The sequence below is a fragment of the Cavia porcellus genome, unplaced genomic scaffold (genome assembly GCF_034190915.1).
Source record: "Cavia porcellus strain 051 isolate PalLab524CR breed Dunkin Hartley unplaced genomic scaffold, mCavPor4.1 scaffold_17, whole genome shotgun sequence".
Classification (NCBI taxonomy): Eukaryota; Metazoa; Chordata; class Mammalia; order Rodentia; family Caviidae; genus Cavia; species Cavia porcellus.
Window position 1 is genome coordinate 51,057,862 of NW_026947500.1, and position 17,992 is coordinate 51,075,853.

The 17,992-nt window shown below is 54.4% G+C and overlaps 1 protein-coding gene across 2 annotated transcripts; it reads left to right on the forward strand.

The window, feature by feature from the left end:
- The first annotated feature begins 1,470 nt into the window (after positions 1-1,470).
- On the forward strand, positions 1,471-15,740 carry Serping1 (serpin family G member 1). 2 transcript variants are annotated; one of them, XM_063228134.1, is made up of 8 exons: positions 1,471-1,859; positions 2,231-2,309; positions 3,881-4,367; positions 6,504-6,638; positions 8,764-8,967; positions 9,074-9,210; positions 12,322-12,541; positions 15,264-15,740. In XM_063228134.1, the coding sequence occupies exons 1-8, from the start codon at positions 1,486-1,488 to the stop codon at positions 15,515-15,517; spliced, it is 1,890 nt and encodes a 629-aa protein (XP_063084204.1). In that variant the 5' UTR covers positions 1,471-1,485; the 3' UTR covers positions 15,518-15,740. The 2 variants fall into 2 exon arrangements, with proteins under 2 accessions (XP_063084204.1, XP_063084205.1); XM_063228135.1 differs by lacking the exon at positions 1,471-1,859 and adding an exon at positions 1,995-2,137.
- The last annotated feature ends 2,252 nt before the right edge of the window (positions 15,741-17,992 follow it).

Consider the following 17,992-nt stretch of genomic DNA (forward strand, 5'->3'; position numbering starts at 1 on the left):
GCCTTGCTGGGGATTCAGCCCACACTGGACTGAGCCACTTGTAGCTCAAGGGAAGGGAGTCCCCACAAGGCAGAGCCACCCTGACTGTCCAAAGCGTAGAGGCTGCAGCGCCAAAGGAGGGGAACCTACAGGCTAGGACACCCACGCTGGGTCTTGTCCTCCCTAAAACTCTGGCCAGCCCTGCCATGGGACCCAGAACCAGCCCTAGTGTGAGCTGGAGACTCCCAAGGGTCCAGGAGCCACACCCGAGCCAAGCATCGGGCTTCAGGCTGCATTGCAGGCTGTCCTGGCTCGACATGCTGCAGGGTGGGTCAGATGGTTTCCCTGTCCCTCAATTTTCTTTTTCCCTCCTTGAGATGGGATCAGTGTGGGATGACCATTAGTGCCCACTTTCCAGGCATCATGAGTCTCGAGGAAACCGCAGGGAGCACAGCACATGGATGGGCTGCTTCCCTCCACTCGCTCTTCGCTGGCGACCCTGAGCCCTCAGCTCTAGCCACAGGGTTGGAGAACCAGTGTCTGAGTGTGCAGCTGTTCACCCCAGGATCCAGAGTCACAGGATGTCCCCTGGGCTGTGGGCTCCTGCTGGAGGGGCTACAGAGTAAAGTGCAAAGTGGGTGGGCTGTCCCTGTCCTCCTCAGCCAGGAGCAGACCTGGAGCTAGCAGCAGTGTTTCCTGAGTGGGCCCATCCCCACTGGAGGTCACAGCTGCCTGCCTGCCTGCCCGAGGGAGCCATCTGGGACATCTGTGCACATCTGCGTAGGCACCAGAGACTGCCTCCTTTCAGGGCTCAGACATAGCAAATAAAATACCAGGTTCCTGCTACATTTCAATATCTGATGCAAGATGCATTCTTCGTACAGCCTCTCATCCAGGAGATTTTTTGTTGTTGTTGTTTTTAAAGCCTCTCATCCAGGAGATTTTTTGTTGTTGTTTTTAAAGACAGGGTCTCACTATGTAGTTCAACTTGGTCTTGAGCTCACTTTGTAGCCCAGGCAGGCCTCAAACTTGCATTAATCCTCCTGCCTCAGCCTCCGCAGTGCTGGGATTACAGGGGTACACCACCAGCAGCCCGTGTAGTCTTGAAATATACTCGTGCTCTGCGTTTCTGTTGCAGTGTTTCTGAAATCCAAATTTAACCGGGTTTTCAATATTTTTTCTGGTGACCGGAGAGAACAAGTGTGGAGGAGAGGAATCTGCCGGGGTCTCCTAGCAAGCCACATCACATTGGGCTACTACTGTCAGGCACACTCCTTGACTGCCAGTTTTTTTTAAGATTCTTGTTTGGTGGATTGGGTTTTGGTGTAGGAGTGTTGCTTTGTTTTTGCTCTTGTTTGCAGTGCTGAGGGTCAACCCGAGCTCGGATTTTGTTCAGGGCGCACGCTGGCTGAGCTGGAGCCTCAGTTTCCTGCTACCCACGGGCAGAAGCCCTGGTTCTGATTCTTGAGGCGGAAAATCGAACAACGCCCGAGGCGCAGGATAGGCATGGGACTTGGGGACCAGAGCAGGTTCAGCTTCATCTCCCAGGAAGGGCTCCAAGGGGGACCGGTCAGGCCGACTTCCAGGGCTACGCTGCAGATGGCAGAGACGGGCGATTCCAAAAACAGCTCCTCCCTCGGAAACGCCTTCCGCGCGCTGTTTTACACCGCGCGTGCAGACCGCGGGAAGCACCGGTGGCGCAGGGCTCTGGGCTGGGTTCCCGGCCTAGCCCGCGAGGCCGACCCCTGTCTAGCGGGACTTTCGGGAATTCGCCCACGATCCAGTGCTGCGCTCGGTAACGGGGCGGTCCCGCAGCCCGAGGCCGCGCCCCCTCCGGCCCTGCGCCAGGGTGCAAGCAGTGCGAGGCTAGGCGGGCTCAGGTCTGGGGCGGGGGTCGGGCAGGGTCCCCAGCTTCTGGCCTGGCCGCGGGCCGGGGCGCAGGCCTCTGTGTTGCTATCTCCAGCGGCCCTCCTCGCCCCTCCCCTTCTCTCCCCCTTTCCCTCTCCCCTCCTGGCTGCCGAGCACCCCCTATGTGCACCCCCTGCGACCCCCATCCCTGTCGCGGGCCTGAGGCTGGGTCCCCCTCCAGGCCCCAATGGACAGGGCCAGAGGGTCGAGCCGCGTGGGAGGGGAGCGTGGCCCGCGCTGCCGGGAAGAGGCGCGGTTCTGGGAAATCAACACGGGGCGGGGCGGGGTGCGTGGACACGGCCCCCTCCTGGCTCCCAACAGCCTGCTTCTCCTCGGTCCGCAGGTCCAGTGTCACGATGTCGCCCAAGCAGGCCCCGCGCGTGCCCTGGATGCTGCTCCTGCTGCTGCTGTCGCCGGCTGCGGTGAGGGCACAGAGGGGACAAGAGGCTGGGTTCATGGTTTACTCCCCTTCTGGATCTGGTCGGATCCGAGTCGGGTGGGGACAGGACCCAGGAGTGCCCTGGCTGGCCCCAGCCTCCAGGTCCTGGTTCACAGAAGGGAGAGAAGAGGAGCCCGCTGTTCACCGGGCCTAGCGGGGAGCCCCGAGGATGAGTGGGGAGCAGGCTCAGGAAATGGGGCTGCCTGGCTGCACCCCGCTGTCTGTCCTGGGCTGGGTCCTCAGGAAAAGGGGTGCTGTCCCCCATCAGGATCCCAGGAGTCCCCAGAGCCAGGTGGGGAACCAGGACCCACTCCACCCCCAGCAGGCTGCATGTTCACTGGCTTCTGTCACAGATAAGGAAATTCTCAGAAAGAACTGGAGAGGCAGAGGGGTTGGGGAGGCAGAAGTTTAAAAGGGCACTGGGAACACAGTGCGGGGTGGAGGAGAGAGACAGACAGACAGCCGTGGGGGAGGTGCCAGGGCTGAGCAGTGCCTTCATCAGGAGGGTGCCAATGGTGAGCCATGGAGGCCGCGCCAGAGTCTTGGTCAGCCCCATGGTGGCCCTGTTAGAGGACACAGCTGGCCAGGCCCACGGCCCACTCACAGGCCCGTGGCTTCTCAGGCCCTTTGTTATAAGGAGGGGGAAAGCCGGGTTGACTTGTATGTCTGGAAGCCACCCTTTTGTTTAAAAAGTAGTGTTAACACAGATGCCGTGGCCAGGAGCAAGGGGGTCAGCTGTGGGACCCTGCTTCCCCCTGCAGTTTCTACCCTCCCATGACACCCAAGGCTAACTCCTTGACACGTCTGAGCCCCAGTTTTCCTAGTTGAGAAAGGGGGTGAAACACAGCTTCTCAGCCCAGAGCTGCTGGTGGTGGCCCGTACTGGATGACACGCCAGGGGGTCGCTGAGCTGTGTCTGGCTTCTGTCCTCACCATGGATTCCAGTCCTTCCTCCTCCCTGACCTAGGACAACCTGAGGGCGACCCCCAGGCCTGCCGGCTCTCCGGGCTCACTTTCCCCTCTCCTCTCCCCACTCCATCTGGCCCACTCTTTCTCCACCCTCTCCCTGGGAATGCTCCTTGTAATGGTGCAGCCCACAGTTTGAAAAATCCCCCATCCTGTACCAAAGGCCCCAAGTTCAAAGGGCTGTTTCTGGCCAGGAAAGTGAATCCATGCACACAGATAAGTACACAAAAACAGCCCAGCATGGTGGCACATGCCTGTCATTCAGCACTTGGGAGGCTAAGGCAGGAGGATCCCTGTGAGTTCAAGGCCAGCTTGGACTGCACAGCGAGACCCTGTCTCAAAAGAAAAAAGAAAAAGGAAAGGAAAACTTTCTTCTCGGCAGTGGTTGGACAGAAATAGCAGAATTCAGGATTCCTCCTCCTGCGTGGAGGGCCCTGCACTGCCCCCCCCCCCGTCCCCCCAGCACTGTTCCCTCAGGAAGGAACCCTGGTGGCCTCAGGGTGGCCTCTCGCCCCACACTGTACCGGAAGTGATCCTTCCCGCGGGGAGTCTGCGGGAGGAAGACTGAGCCTGCCCTCTGGTACCCCAGGGTGAAACCTTCTCCGGTCCTGCAATTCCTGAGTCCAACTCCAAAGCTCTGAAGCCGCAGCAGCAAGAGGGCGGAGGCGCTGAGGGCCCCGGGACGGTGCCCACCCGAGGCTTTGCGCACTCGACCACTCAACCGGCAGCCAGCGCCACCACGCATGAGGCGGCCACCATAGCGAGGAACACCAGCGGCTCCCTGACCCGGGCCCCCTCGGGATCCCCCACCCTTGCTCCCACGGGGTCCCCCACCCAGCCCCCCACACAGTTCCCCAACCCTACGGAGTCCCCCGCCCCCACGGAGCCCATCTGCCCCCCACCTGCCACCCCCTGCTCCAAGGCCCAAACTCAAGAGGCGCAGGAAGCCTTAGGGGAGGCGCTGACCGACTTCGCCCTGAAGCTGTACCAGGCCTTTGCAGCCACGAAGAACTCAGAAAGCAACATCGCCTTTTCCCCGTTCAGCGTGGCCAGCCTGCTCACACAGGTCCTGCTGGGTAAGGCTCCCCTGTGCTGCCCAACCAGGTGCCACTTAGGAGGCTGCACCTGGGGAAAGCGCTGGGGTGGTGGAGGCACCTTTCATCCCTCAACATTCTTCTGTGTAGCGTGATTTATACACGCTTTAAACCCTACCAGTCTTGGAGGCTGAGGCAGGAGAGTCCCAACTTCAGGCCCAGCCAAGAGGCTGGCTCAGCATGAAAAATTAAAAAGGACTCGAGGCGTAGCTCAGTGTGAAGGCCTTGGGTTTAAAACCCTGTACAAAAATTAAAGAACGATGACTTCAGGCACTATTATTTGAAAGTAGTTTAAGGAGAGGTCAGGCAAAAGGGAGAGGAATTGTACCGGGACTGCTGGACTAGGGTCCTGGCAACCAGGCTTCCCAGCTGCGTGGGCGTGGGCATGAGTGTGCCCCTTAGCCTCCCAGAGCCTCTGCAGAGATGGTGAAATCACCTCAGGCGATGGGAAGCATCGAGCTCTGCCCGGCTCAGCCAGCGGTCAAGAGAATGATAAATGCTCTGCCTTCCCGAGGGGCTCGTTACCCCAGGAATGGCACAAACACATGCCGCGCGCAGTGGGGATAGAGCTGTCCCTCCCCATGGGCTGCAATCCAGGTGGCTGCCAGAGACAGTACGGTGCTCACAGAACTTCCTTCGGAGCCAGCGTGGGGGCACACACCTGTCCTCCCAGTGCTCAGGAGGCTGAGGCAGGAAGATTCCCAGGCAGGAAGATAGCCAGCTTGGACTATGTAGAAAAAGCCTGTCACAGTAATAATATTTAATAATAATAATAAATAATGGTCTAGTGGCCCTTGCCTGTAGGGTGAACCTTTTCAAATCCAATCCAACTAAACAGTAGTTTGTGTGAAATAGGCAGAGGTCAAGCTTGACTTTGAAAGATGCATGAGATTTGAACAGACACCCACGTGGGCAAGGAAATTCACTACTCTGGTGAAGCTAACCTTGGGGTTCCTCAGGTTTCCCCATGCCATCTCTCACATGCGCTGCAGATTCGCTCAAGCTACAGTGAATGTTTACATCAAAGTGTTTCGCAGTAACAGACGTGCTCCTCCCCTCACCCAGTCCCCTCAGTCCTCCTGCTCCTGGCCTCCTTCTGATGGAGTCCTCCTTCCTGGATATCTCTATGAGGTCAGGTTAGAGGTCCCGGGGTGCTGCGGCCAAGCACCATCCAGCAGGAAAGCAGCTGGGGGACACTGGACACCCGTCCCCCTCCTCCTTTGTCACCCATCCGGCACCTGGGCCTTCCAGCTCTTCCCGAGTCAAAACAAAATGAGGGCGGCACAGCCCAAGGCCCTTGGAAGAGACCCAGAGCTGCTGCAGACAGTGGCTGGGACCATAGCACACCTGTCAGAAGCCAGGGGAGCGTTTTGGGATTTCTTGTTTTTGTTTTTGTTTTGTTTTGTTTTTTTTCCAAGTCAATAAATGGGGGATTTAGCTCAGTGGCACAAGTGCCTGCCTTGCAAGTGTGAGGCCTGGTACGAAAAAAACAAAGTCAACAAATATCTTTATTTTTTTACTTGGAATTCTAGCGTGATGACAGTTCTAGCATGATTACACCTCGAGGTTACTTTTCAACAACAAACTGTACAGTTTTCTACAAAAATACAGTGCAGGAGATCTATCTCTTCACCCTTGAAATGGAATTTAATATTTGGATAAAAAACTAAACTTTTGATTGCATTCAAGAGAAAACTTTTTTTTTTTTTTTTTTGAAGACTTAAGTGTCTCGAGGTGCAGGCAGCTGGAGCAGAGATGAAGGTGAAGTTTTAACAGCATGAACATGCCCACCCCCTGCCTGGAGGAATAAGAGGCTTCCCGTGGTGGTGGCTGGGTGAACGCCCTGGTCAGATGGACCACGCGCCCCTGGCTGGGCCCTGATTTGTGCAGAGATCTTTTTGAGCTTTTTACAACCGACGGAACTTTTGAAAGCCAGGTGTCTGTCCTGTGGGATGGATCTTAAACCTGACTCAGGCGCCAGGAATGATAGAGCCTGGATGCTGGAGCAGGGGCCCCGTGGAAACCGGAGGGGTTACCCTGAGCACCCCTCTCTCTTGCCCTGTGCCCCTCACCATCCCCACTCTGCATCCAGCAAGCCCCGTCTGCCCTTTTCTCCAGGGGCTGGGGACAGCACCAAGAAGAACCTGGAGGTTGTCCTCTCCTATCCTCCGGGCTTCGTCTGTGTCCACCAGGCCCTGCAGGCCTTTGTGTCCAAGGGGGTCACCTCTGTCTCCCAGATCTTCCACAACTCCGGTGAGTGGTAGGGGGTGCTGGGGAGGGTAAGGAGGGGCTGCTGAGCTGGGTACCTGGGTTCAGGTAGCTCCAGAGCTGGCCAGCTCTCCTGGCAGGACTTAGGCCAGGCATTTGGTTCCTGCCCAGACTGTACTTAAGGTTACGATGCCCCTGACTCAGCCTCCCTGGGATGGCAAAGCCTTTTTGACTGTTTAAGTCACAGGAGTCAGGCTGGAGACTCATTCTTTTTACTTCTGTGTTATGGGAATTTGTCATTTGTGGGTGGGTGTTGTGTTAGGTGGTTGAGAGGTAACAACAGATAATCAGAATAAACTTCTGTGGTGACCAGGCACCATTGCTCCTGACTTGCTCCCCAAAGCCCTAGGGTTCTGCAGATGGCTCAGGAGTCGGATGTGGGTGGGGTGTGAGCAGGAGGACCACTTCCTGGGCCAAGGAGGTGACCAACCACACCCCACAGAACTCATTGAAGTTACCTGCTTCCCGGGTGACTGAAAATGCAGTTTGGCTGGTTTTTTTTCTTTTTCTTCTTGCACTGGGAATCAAACTTAAGACCTTGTGCTTGCCAGGCAGGCGCTGTGCCACTGAGCTCAGTCCCCAGCCCAAGTTCAGCTGTTTTAAACATTTCCAATCTCAGATCTTAGTCCTCTGTGTCAGTGGGCAGAGGCTGCCCACACGGCTGTCCACACAGGGCTGCATGGCTGGCTGTGTGTCGAGGCCTCTGCCCCTCGGGAAGAGCCGGTGCAGAGGGATTTCTGGTTGTAGTTTTTTGAGGAGCCTCCTTGGTGAAACCCAAAGTATACAAACTTTGAAAAATAAATAAATAAAAAATAGAAAATAGGAAATAGAAAACAAGAAGAGACATGTTTTGCAAATAGGAAGGTGACAAAGAGAGGGAGGGGGAGGGGAGGGAGGAGGGGCCTAAAAAGAATTAAGATGCATCCTGTGTGCCCATCCCCAAGAGGAAAGCAAGCATTATGTACTACAAATGTGTGCAATGAAACAGTCACAGAGCCTGTCCAGCCTCCTGTAAAACAAGGAGAACTCAGGGGGTGAATCTGCCAGGATGGATTTGTCCATCTGTAAGACCACTAGGCACTCAGAAGAAAAGATGTAACTGCTGGGCGTGGTGGTGCACACCTGTAATCCCAGCACTCGGGAGGCTGAGGCAGGAGGATGGTTGGGAGTTCGAGACCAGCCTGGCCTACAGAGTGAGCTCAAGGCCAGCCTGAACTGCATAGAGAGACCCCATCTCAAAAAGATGAAACAAAAAAGTTAAATGAACCAAAAAAAAGGAAAAGATTGCTTTGTGCCTTGTTTTAACTACATAAGTAATATTTACTGTAGAAAACTTAGAAAGATATAAAGAAGAAAAAAAAAGGAAGGGAAAAAAAAAATACTGGCCTAGAAGCTTTCTCACATGACAAAAAATGGCTCTGAGGTGTCATAAACGTTGCTTTTATGCACTTGCTGTAAACCAGCGGGGTCCTGTGTCAGCCAGATTGGTGGAAATAAACAGTGTGCCAGGTAATAGGGTTTTGGGTCCCTGGGTAGTCAGTCCTCTGGTTGTGTGAAGGTCCCGGGTCTCGCACCGAAATTAAGCATCATCAAAGCAAGGAGAAGTATCTGTGGCCAAAGTTTTTGTTGTTTTGTTTTGTTTTGTCTTGAGGCAGGTAGTCTTTGCTTAGTAGTCCTGACTGGCCTTGAACTCACTGTGTTGCCCAGGCTGCGTGAGAATTTAGAGGCCCTCCTGCCTCAGCCTCCTCAGTGCTGGGATTATAGGTGTGCATCCAGCCTTCTGATCTATTCAGTTCAGGGAATTTTTTGTTTCAAACACTGTTTCCTCCGGTGGACAAGGGCTCCGGAGATTAAAAACCTAGACATCTTGTCAGGAACCGCCTGAAGCAGAGCCAGGCCACAGAGGCTGATGGCACAGTCGCCCTGCCCGGCCACAGTCGTATGCCGGGACCCTCCTGCAGCAAGTAGCTTGGCATTTGCCTTCTTTGGGGCTCAAGTCTGCCCTGTGGCGGAGGAGCGGCGGAACCCCGCACCCTGCGCTGGCTTCCCGGGTGCATGGGGCCTATCCAGGAAGGAGCCGGGCCTCACCGCCTTCCTCCGCTGGCCACAGACCTGCCCATCAGGGACAGCTTCGTGAACGCCTCGCAGAGCCTGTACGGCAGCAGCCCCCAGGCGCTGGGCAACGACTCGGCCGCCAACCTGGAGCACATCAACAGCTGGGTGGCTGAGCACACCAGGCACAAGATCAGCCGGCTGCTGGACAGCCTGCCGTCCGACTTCCGCCTGGTGCTGCTCAACGCCATCTACCTGAGCGGTGAGGCACCGGTGGAGAGACCCGGGGGTCCCCCATCCTCCCCCTCCCCCTCCCGGTGCCCAGTCCCCAGCGTCCACATGCTCACTCCGGGCCCGTCCACTCCCAGCCAAGTGGAAGCAGCCCTTCGACCAGAAGAAGAAGATGGAGCCCTTCCACCTGCGGAACACCGTCGTCCAGGTGCCCATGATGATGAGCAAGAAACACCCGGTGGCACAATTCATCGACCACAACTTGCGGGCCAAGGCGAGTCAGCTGCTCCCCGCCCGGCCCCTCCAAGCCCCTCCTCTACCCTCCCCACACCCGTCCCTCCACACCTTCCTGGGACCTAGCTCTGGCTCCTCTTGGGTCCTTCCAAAGAGCCCTGCTACCTCAGGCTGCACCCTGGCACACCAGCTTTTCTGTCTTCTTCCTCCGCCCTGCTTGTCTTCCTCCTTCTCTGTCGAGTCTCTGCCCAGCCAGACCCTGGGTGTCTCAGGCCAGAAGTCCTAACTCAGTGTCCCCACTGCCTCTGCTGCGCCCAGGGCAAGAGTGAGCCCGGTTTCTGTTCTTTTCATCCTGCTCTCTTGCCATCACCCTGCCGGGGGAGTCAGGGCTGCTCAGGCTGTGTGTGCGCACCAGTGTGTGTACTGGCGTCTGGCATGCGCACACGCGTGTACAGTGTCCTTGCACGACCCGCATGCAGTGTTTCCATGTCTTAAGTGGTCTGAACTGAGCAATGTAGTGGCAATGGTTAGAGCTGGGATGGTGGCACACACCTGCCAGCCCAGGGCCCTGGGAGGCTGACAGGAGGGTGGCAAGTTTGAGGCTATTTTGGGCAACTTGGTAGCTTGTGAGACCCTGTCTCAGAGTAAATGCAAAAATGGGCTGGGGGTGTAGCTCAGGGTGAAGACCCTGGTTCAACCCCCAGAACTGCAAATAAATGAAATAAATAATTTCAGTGAGTGGGGAGAGAGGGAAGAGAGAGAGTGGGCCTCAGAGATCTCCAGGGAGTAAAACACCAGAACTTGCAGAGGAGCAGATGCAGGGCGAGGAGAGAGAGCTGCCGGGGAGGCCTGGAACCCTCAGAGGCTAAGGACCCCCAGTTATAGGAGCTGCGGGCTCCCCTCCCCAGGGCCTCCTAGGTGCAACCCTGCCTGGGCCCTCTCAGGCTGCACAGAGAAGCCATTCCCCATCATGTGGCTGCCTGCTGCTCTGGGGTTACACCCATGTATCACCTCCTGGTCCCTTTGCTAGCTGATCTGTCACACCTGAGCCATCAAGCCGTGGTCTCCTGCCCTGAGATGGGGCCTGCATTCCTCCTGTATCCTTGGGGACTAGAGCAGGGCCAGGTACAGCCAGCGCCCTGCACTGTTTGTTGAGTGAATAAATAAATCTGTGAAACAGAGGGACTGACAGAGAGACTCACTCCGCGTGAGTGGCTGGGAGCGTTTCTGCCATTCTTGGGGTTTTTGAGACAGGGTCTTGCTATGTCGTTCAAACTATGATTCTCCTGCCTCAGCTTCTTGAGTGCTAGGATGATAGGTATGTGCCACCATCCCTGGTTTATCACTCCCAAGCATAGTGAGACTATCCTGTGACTTTGTGCTTAACAGCATAAAACTAGCATATGAGAGTCTTTTAAAGATTACAAACATGGGCTGGGGATTTAGCTCAGTGGCTCAAGCGCTTGCCTGGTAAGCATAAGGTCATGAGTTCGATCCCCAGTACAAAAAAAATTATAAATGCTATTTTATTCATTTATTCCTGCTAAGATACTAAATTGCCTAGGCTGGGCTCAAATTGATAATCAAGATCCTCCTGCCTCAGCCTCCCAGAGTGCTGGGATCACTCTGAGTTTAATATCTGTTGTTAATATGTTGAAGTTAGTTTCCTAAATCTCCCTGGGATTTTAGAATATTTACCCAAGCAAGGGGGTTAGGTTTACTGAAGTCCCTGGCATGAAAATTCAAGACCACTGTGGCAAACTTTGTTTTTGTTTTGTTTTTATAACTTTTTTTGGAAAGTAGTTAAATACAACAGAACAAGACAGAATAAAGCCAGCTGAGACCGTGTAGTGAAATTGGTACAGAACTTCACAGCAGGTTACCGGGATAACAGTAATAGGTATCAGAGTATATTTCATTATCTTTACAATAGTTGTTCTTTCAATCACGTGTATCAAAATAAAATGAAATGCAAACATTCCTGAACAACTATTTCTAAGATGACAATATATAACTTATCAACTAGTGATTTCTTACTGTTTATTTTTCTGTAATTCTGTATTATTTCTACCCTTTTTTCTCCATGTTTTGTTTCTTTCTCTTTAAATTAAAAAAAAGGAAATACAGAACATTATAGAACTTCTCAAAACAGAATATTGAATAGAGCAGTACCATTAATCAGAATAAAGCAAGACAGTAATAAAAATATTGGCCTTCAAAGAGATGGTAGAAGGAAATCCCCCTTATTTGCTATGGTCAACCTCTCAGGAGATGCTCAGGTTTCTGGTTCCCATTTGCTAACGGGGGGACAGGAGAAGGGGGTGTGGGGAAGTGGGATGTTTGACTCTAGGCCTTGCACCAGTAGGCTCACTATTGCTTAGCAGGGAGGAGAGCTGTTTGCTAGGTTTCCCAGCGTCCTAAGTTCCAACATGGCACGGATCTCAGGAGACACTGGTGGCTCTTCCCCTGGAAGGGCAGCAGTCTGCCCACTGTGGCAAGCTTTTGGTCAGAGGTTACAGTGAGCCTGTGGGTCCTGCGAGGCCCACACACCGGGTCCCTGAGGTCATCACTTCAGGGACCCCTTGTTGGTCTTCCTCAGTTAACATCTGTTTGTGCCCAGCTTCCTCAGGGCCACTCTAGCCAGACTCCTGGCCAGGCCACTTTCTCCTCACCCCACGTTGAATTCCGCCTTCTTCCAGATTCTGCCTGTTCCTCTTTGCTCCGCTGTGTGGCTGTTTATGTGGTTTTCAGCCTTGCCAGTGTGGCCCTGCTACGTGACTCTGCTGTGGGCGTGGGGGCTGTGCAGGGCAGGGCTCTCCATGGCCTTCAGTCCGCTCATTAGGCGCCAGGAGCACACTTTCTAGGCCGCCAGCTGTGGCAGCTGGAGCATAGATGTCACCAGATGTCCTCTAGGGGGCACGTTCACCCTGGATCAGGAACTCTTGAATTAAACCCTGGGTCCTGACCTGGGTGTGGCCCACCATCATCCTAGCACCTGGGAGGCTGAGACCAGAAGATTGCTGTGAGTTTACTGCAAGCCTAGGCTCCATAGTGAGACCTTGTCTCTAAAAATCGATGAAGCTAGCAGCCAGCTCAGGGCCAGGGAGGGCAGGAGAACTGGCAAGCTGACTGGTGCCCCTTTGGTCCCCAGGTCGGGCAGCTGCAGCTCTCCCACAACCTGAGCTTCGTGATCCTGGTGCCGCAGACCCTGGAGCAGCCCCTGGAGACGCTGGAGAACGCACTCAGTCCAGAACTCCTCAGGGCCGTCATCAGGAAACTGGAGATGTCCAAGTACCAGCCTACCTACCTGACCATGCCAAGGGTCAAGGTGGCCAGCTCCCAGAGCCTGCTACCCATCATGGAGAAGCTGGGTGAGGCCTTTGGGGTGCTTCAGGTGGCCGGAGGGCAGTGGCCATTCTGGAGTGTAATCTTGTTTTTTGTTTCACTTATTGGTTGATTTATCTGGGGAATTTTTGAGACAAGGTTTCACTATGTAGTTCAGGCCAGCCTTGAATTTGACAGCAATCCTCCTGCCTTACCTTTCAAGTGCTGGGATGACAGCTGAGCACCACCACGCCCGGCTGTAGAATGTTTTTGCATCCACAATCTCAGGCCACACTCCATCCTGTGGGCTTTAGGGCAGATGTCGATGGGTCCCTGAGGAAACTGAGGCTCAAGGACTTTATGTGGCTCACCCCACGTGTCCGAGCCAGACCCTTGGCCAGGTAAGGGCAAAGTAGATGGCCGCACCTCGACATTGCTCTTACTCAAGGATGGGGTGGAGTGGATGCTTGTTGGGAGACATATCTGTGATCATCCCCACCCCACAGATGTGCCAGGGGCCGGCTGGGGGTGTGATCTGGAAACCTTCCGGTTCAGTTTGGTGTGGTGATTGAATCCAGCATCTTCCCGCTGAGCTACTTCCCCAGCCCTTTCTTTTTTCTTTCTTTCTTTCTTTCTTTTTTTTTTTTCTTGTTGTTGTTGTTTGTGATAGGATCTTGCCATGTGAACCATGGCAAGACCAGCCGTGAACCCACTATGTAGCCCAGGCTGATCTTGAACTCATGGCAATCCTCCTGCCTCAGCCTCCTAATTGCTGGCATTATAGGTATGCACTACCATGCCTAGCTCTGTTTCTTATTTTGAGAGAGCTTCACTAAATTTCCCAGAGTGGGCTTGAATTCAAGATCCTCCTGCTCCAGCCTCCCAGACTGCAGGAATTACAGATGTGTGCCATGCCTGGCTGAAACGTCCCAGTTTGGAGAAGTGATGAAGCCCCCATTTCCTAGCCTCTGACCTGAGGCCTAGAACCTCCGTTTCATCTACTGCAGGACTTGCCCGCTTAGCACAGGTCTCATTTCCTAGTAGGAAAAGTTTCTCCCCTCATCTCTGCTCTGGCCATGGCTGTGTTTGGGTGCTTTCCCTGTTCCGTGCAGACACACAGCAGGCTCTCTGTAATTCCAGTTGATCCAGACCCAGAATTGGAGGCGTGGCCCACAGGCCAAATCCCCACGGACATTAGGCACAGATTGGGTGGGAATCGGAGCTTCCGGTGGGACCTTCTGGGTCAGGCTGCACTGGGAAGGCTGGCAGAACCCAGGGAGCCACATTTGAGTACCAGTGTGTTACATGTTACTCAAGCAGCGAGCCACATGTGCGGTGAATGTCTCAGTGTGTTACAGTAAACACATCTGGCCGTGAATCCTCAGAGCCCTGCTTCTACTCAAAAGCAGTCGTCCCATCCTTGCCACCTTCTGCAGCCTTTCTGGAGTCCCCTCCCTGAGTGTCTTTGGGAAGTGCAAGCAGAAATCCCTGAATGCTCCCGCCAAGCACCATCTAGAGGAAAGGCAGCTTGTACAATAGGACACTAGATCCTCGTCCACCTTATTCAGTGTATCTGGCTCCTCCCCAAAGTCAAAATGACCATGAAAGAGAAACGTTTTGGGAGGAAAGAGAGACAGAAACATTTTGGATCGATTCAGGACACTGAGATAGCCAGGAGAGCGCAACTGAAGACCCTCAGGAAAGAGGACTCCAGAAAGGCTGCAGAAAGCAGCCAGGATGGTAGGATGAGTGTGTGCTAAGTGATGGTGTGTACTTTTGCTATAGTCTTCAAATCGAAGCACCCAACGGCTTTTTCTTATCACGCCTCCTGTAACACAGCTAAGCCAGGAGGATCGGGGCAGGGCAGCATCACACACTGCAGGAGGCACACTCCTGCTTCGTGGGCCGTGCATGTGGGGAGCTGGGGATCTGCACGGGGCATCGCATGCAGGCTTTCATTCACCCAGAGGCTACAAGCAGGGCTCGAAGCCCCCAGCTTCCAGTCACCAGCTGGTCTTCTGGGTGCTCAGACCTCCTCCAGGATCCCAGTAAGAGCAGTCTCCCTGGAGGAGAGATAAAGACAGCCCTGCCCCCAATCCAAGGGACGCATGAGTCCCTGACCAGTGACTGGGGCAACACCAAAGTCTAGAGCCACAGATGCCCCTGGTACCCCAGCTCGAGGGGTCCCTAGGGTTTCTAGGGCTCTTGGCAGGAACTTTCAGGCAGACCACTTCCGGTTTCTTACGTCTTCCCAGCACCTTGCTCGGTAAGTGGCCTTGTTATGCAACACATAACCTAGCTCTGATAGGTGACTTCTCAGCCACCATTGCTGGAGACCTAAAAGACTTGAGTCATTATTCAGGAGTTTTGAGGGGTTGGGAGACACTCAGCTCCTGAGAGACAGTGATGGTTCTGATTCAGGGGACCCACAAATGGAAGAAGGCTAAGCCAGGCATGGTGGTGCACATCTGTGATCCCAGAATTTAGAAAGCTGAGACAGGAGAATCCTCATGAGTCCAAGGCCAGCCTGGGCTACATAGCAAGACCTCGTCTCAAAAAACAGAAACAGGCTGGGGATTTAGCTCAGCGGCATAAGTGCCTGCCTCAAAAGCAGGCAGTCGTGAGTTTGATCCCCGGTACTGATAAAAAGGAAAAAGACAGAAAAAAAAAAAAAAAAAAACAGAAACAAATGCAAGGCAGAGGTCTGCATCACCAGCGAGGGGTTTCATGCAGGTCTGTTGACTCTGTTCACCTCCTGCTTTGCCCTAGAATTCTTTGACTTTGCCTACGACCTCAACCTGTGTGGGCTGACAGAGGACCAGGACGTGCAAGTGTCGGAGATGCGACACCACAGCGTGTTGGAGCTCACCGAGACCGGCGTGGAGGCCGCCGCGGCTTCTGCCATCTCCGTGGCCCGCAACCTGCTGGTCTTTGAGGTGCAGCAGCCCTTCCTGTTTGTGCTCTGGGACCAGGAGCACAAGTTCCCTGTCTTCATGGGCCGGATCTACGACCCCAGGGCCTGAGAACCGGGTCGAGGTTGGGACGGGTCCATAAACCCAGGCCTCAGTTTCCCCAGGACAGCCCACTGCACCCGTCTGCTGGGGACTTGCCCGCCATCACCTCTCTGCTGAAGGCTGCCCTGTTTCCATCCCCTCCCGTGGCCCTGCCATGCTCTACACACCACTTTTTGTAGCCTTCTCTGGTTCAAGTTCACCAGCCCCTACAATAAAACCTGGCTAGCCATGACTTCCTGTCTCCTTTGTCTTTGCATATCAACTGCCTTGAGTGTAGAGGACGGTAAACCAGGTGTAGGGGTGCAGAGGAGGACTGCAAGTTCAAGCTCAGCCCAGGCAATTTAGAGAGACTTTGTTTTAAAATTAAAAAAGGGCGAAGGAGGTAGCTCAGTGCAAAGCCCCTGGGTTTAATCTCCAGAAAAAACAAAATCAGAATAGGAGCTATTGTACCTCCTGTATCAACCAGCTATTGCTGTGTAACAAGTTATTCCAAGTTTAGTAAGCTTAAAGGGCCATCGTTTCTTGTTGCACAGAAGCCTCAGGCCTGGCAGAGTGCAGGGCCTGATCCCTACTGGAGCTCTGATGCCTCCCGGGCTCCCACACACACCTGTCATCATCAGGCTGGGTGTAGGTGGCCTGTCGCTCTGCTGGTCCTGCTGCTGCTCCTCAGCTGTCCTCACAGCTGGCTCACAGCCTCTCCCCAGCTGACCTGCAAGGGCCGGGATCCCAGCAAGAAATCAGGAGCATACAGTCCCTGCCACATCACTGTGGGCACCCAGTTTGCCACTGTCCCTTCCCTGGCTGTGACGGTGGTAATACAGGTGACTGGGCCAGAAGTCACACAGGCATTCGGCTGAGCACCCCCCAGCAGTTCATCCTAACTCAGTAAACTCAGGTGTGCGAAGTCCTGTTCAGAGTCCTGCGGTCGGGGTATTGGCAGAGGAGAGTTTCAAAAAGGATCTGGGGACCGAATGAACCCAGGGCCTCCATCTGCAGCTCCAGGCCTTAATTTTTATTTTTTTATTTTAAGACAGGGTCTTGCTAAACTGGTAAGCTGCCCAGGTTGAGCTTAAATTTGTAGTCCTCCCAGGCATGCAGTAGCATTCCCAAGCTGACTTCGTACCTTATAAATCTAATGGACATCTGCTGTTTTCTCTCTCTGGCCTTCTCCCTTAAAATCCTTCCTTTTCTTAATATATTTGAAAAACTGTTACCGTGTATCTTGGTCTACATTAAGCACTGAGGATGTAAATGGGAAGCATCTCATACCAGCCTTCAGCCTTCAGAACCTGCATCCTGCTGGGCATGGTGGCCCACATCTGTGACCCCAGGACTCGGGAGGCTGAGCAGGAGGAGCTTCATGAGTTCAAGGCCATCTTGGGCTACACAGTGAGTTCAAGGCCAGCCTGAAATACGTAGCCAGTCCCTGTCTCAAAACAACAGAGCAGGGCCAGGGATTTAGTTCAGCGGCTCAAGCACCCGCCTGGCAAGTGTGAGGTCATGAGTTCAATTCCCAGTACCAAACAAACAAACAAACAAATACCCACAGCTTGGCAGGACAGAGGGGCTGTAGCAGGAAGAGTTCCTCTGGCCTCTGATAGGCCTGGAACCTGGAACGCTGTTTTTTCCTGTCTTGCTCCTCTCTGGGATGCACTGCTGCTGCCCTGTTCCAGGTCCCTCCTCTTCCTCGGGCTCTTTCCCTCTGCCTGTGTCGCTGTCTCTGCCCCCTCACACTGTGTGCCCTGAGCCTACAGGACTGTGACTCTGGGTCCAGCCCCTCCGCTTCCCCCGCTGACAGGTCAGGAACCTGGGCCAGTCTTTCTCTGCATGCTGAGAGCCCTGGGCTCCCACGCACAGGAGTCTGGAGGTGCGAGGCTACACACCTGGCCGCAGATACCCCTGCAACACCGGCATCTTCCGAACAGCTCAGGATACACTGAGATGTTTCTCAGGGTGGGACTTTCCGCAAAGGCCACCACATCTCAGGATACACACTCATAGCAAGGCTGCCCACGCTCCAGGACTGCAGCCACCTGCCACTGTGGGCTGGGCCCTTTTTCCGCGGCCCTGGTCTGGGGCTACAAAATCAAGGCTAAATGCATGAGGGCCAAGCTTCCCAGGCAGGATAGGCTTAGCATGGAATCTTATTGATCAATTGATTGACTGTTTTGGAGACAGAGTTTCACTATGTGGTTCAGACTAGTCTCGAACTCACAGGGATCCTCCTGCCTCGGCCTCCTAAGTACTGGGATTGTGCCACCCTAACAGCTCAGTGTGGATATGGATTAGCAAGCAGCCCTTTTCCCCAGAGCCTCACCTTTGGCTCCTGTCCTTTGCTGCCTCACACGCGCCCAGCCCATGGTCAGGGCATCCCGAGGGAGGAAGAGGACATCCAGGACACATTGGCAGCTTCCCCCACACCAGGCTTGTGCCTGACCTTAGACCGCAGGGACTGCAAGCCAGGACCAGCATGTATGCGCTCAG

Bases quoted from the DNA above. Each gene is read 5' to 3' on its own strand.
- Serping1 (XM_063228134.1), top strand. From the start codon at position 1,486: ATGGGACTTGGGGACCAGAGCAGGTTCAGCTTCATCTCCCAGGAAGGG. The intron at 4,368-6,503 runs GTAAGGCTCCCC...CCTTTTCTCCAG, and splicing joins GCTCACACAGGTCCTGCTGG to GGGCTGGGGACAGCACCAAG. The intron at 9,211-12,321 runs GCGAGTCAGCTG...TTTGGTCCCCAG, and splicing joins ACCACAACTTGCGGGCCAAG to GTCGGGCAGCTGCAGCTCTC.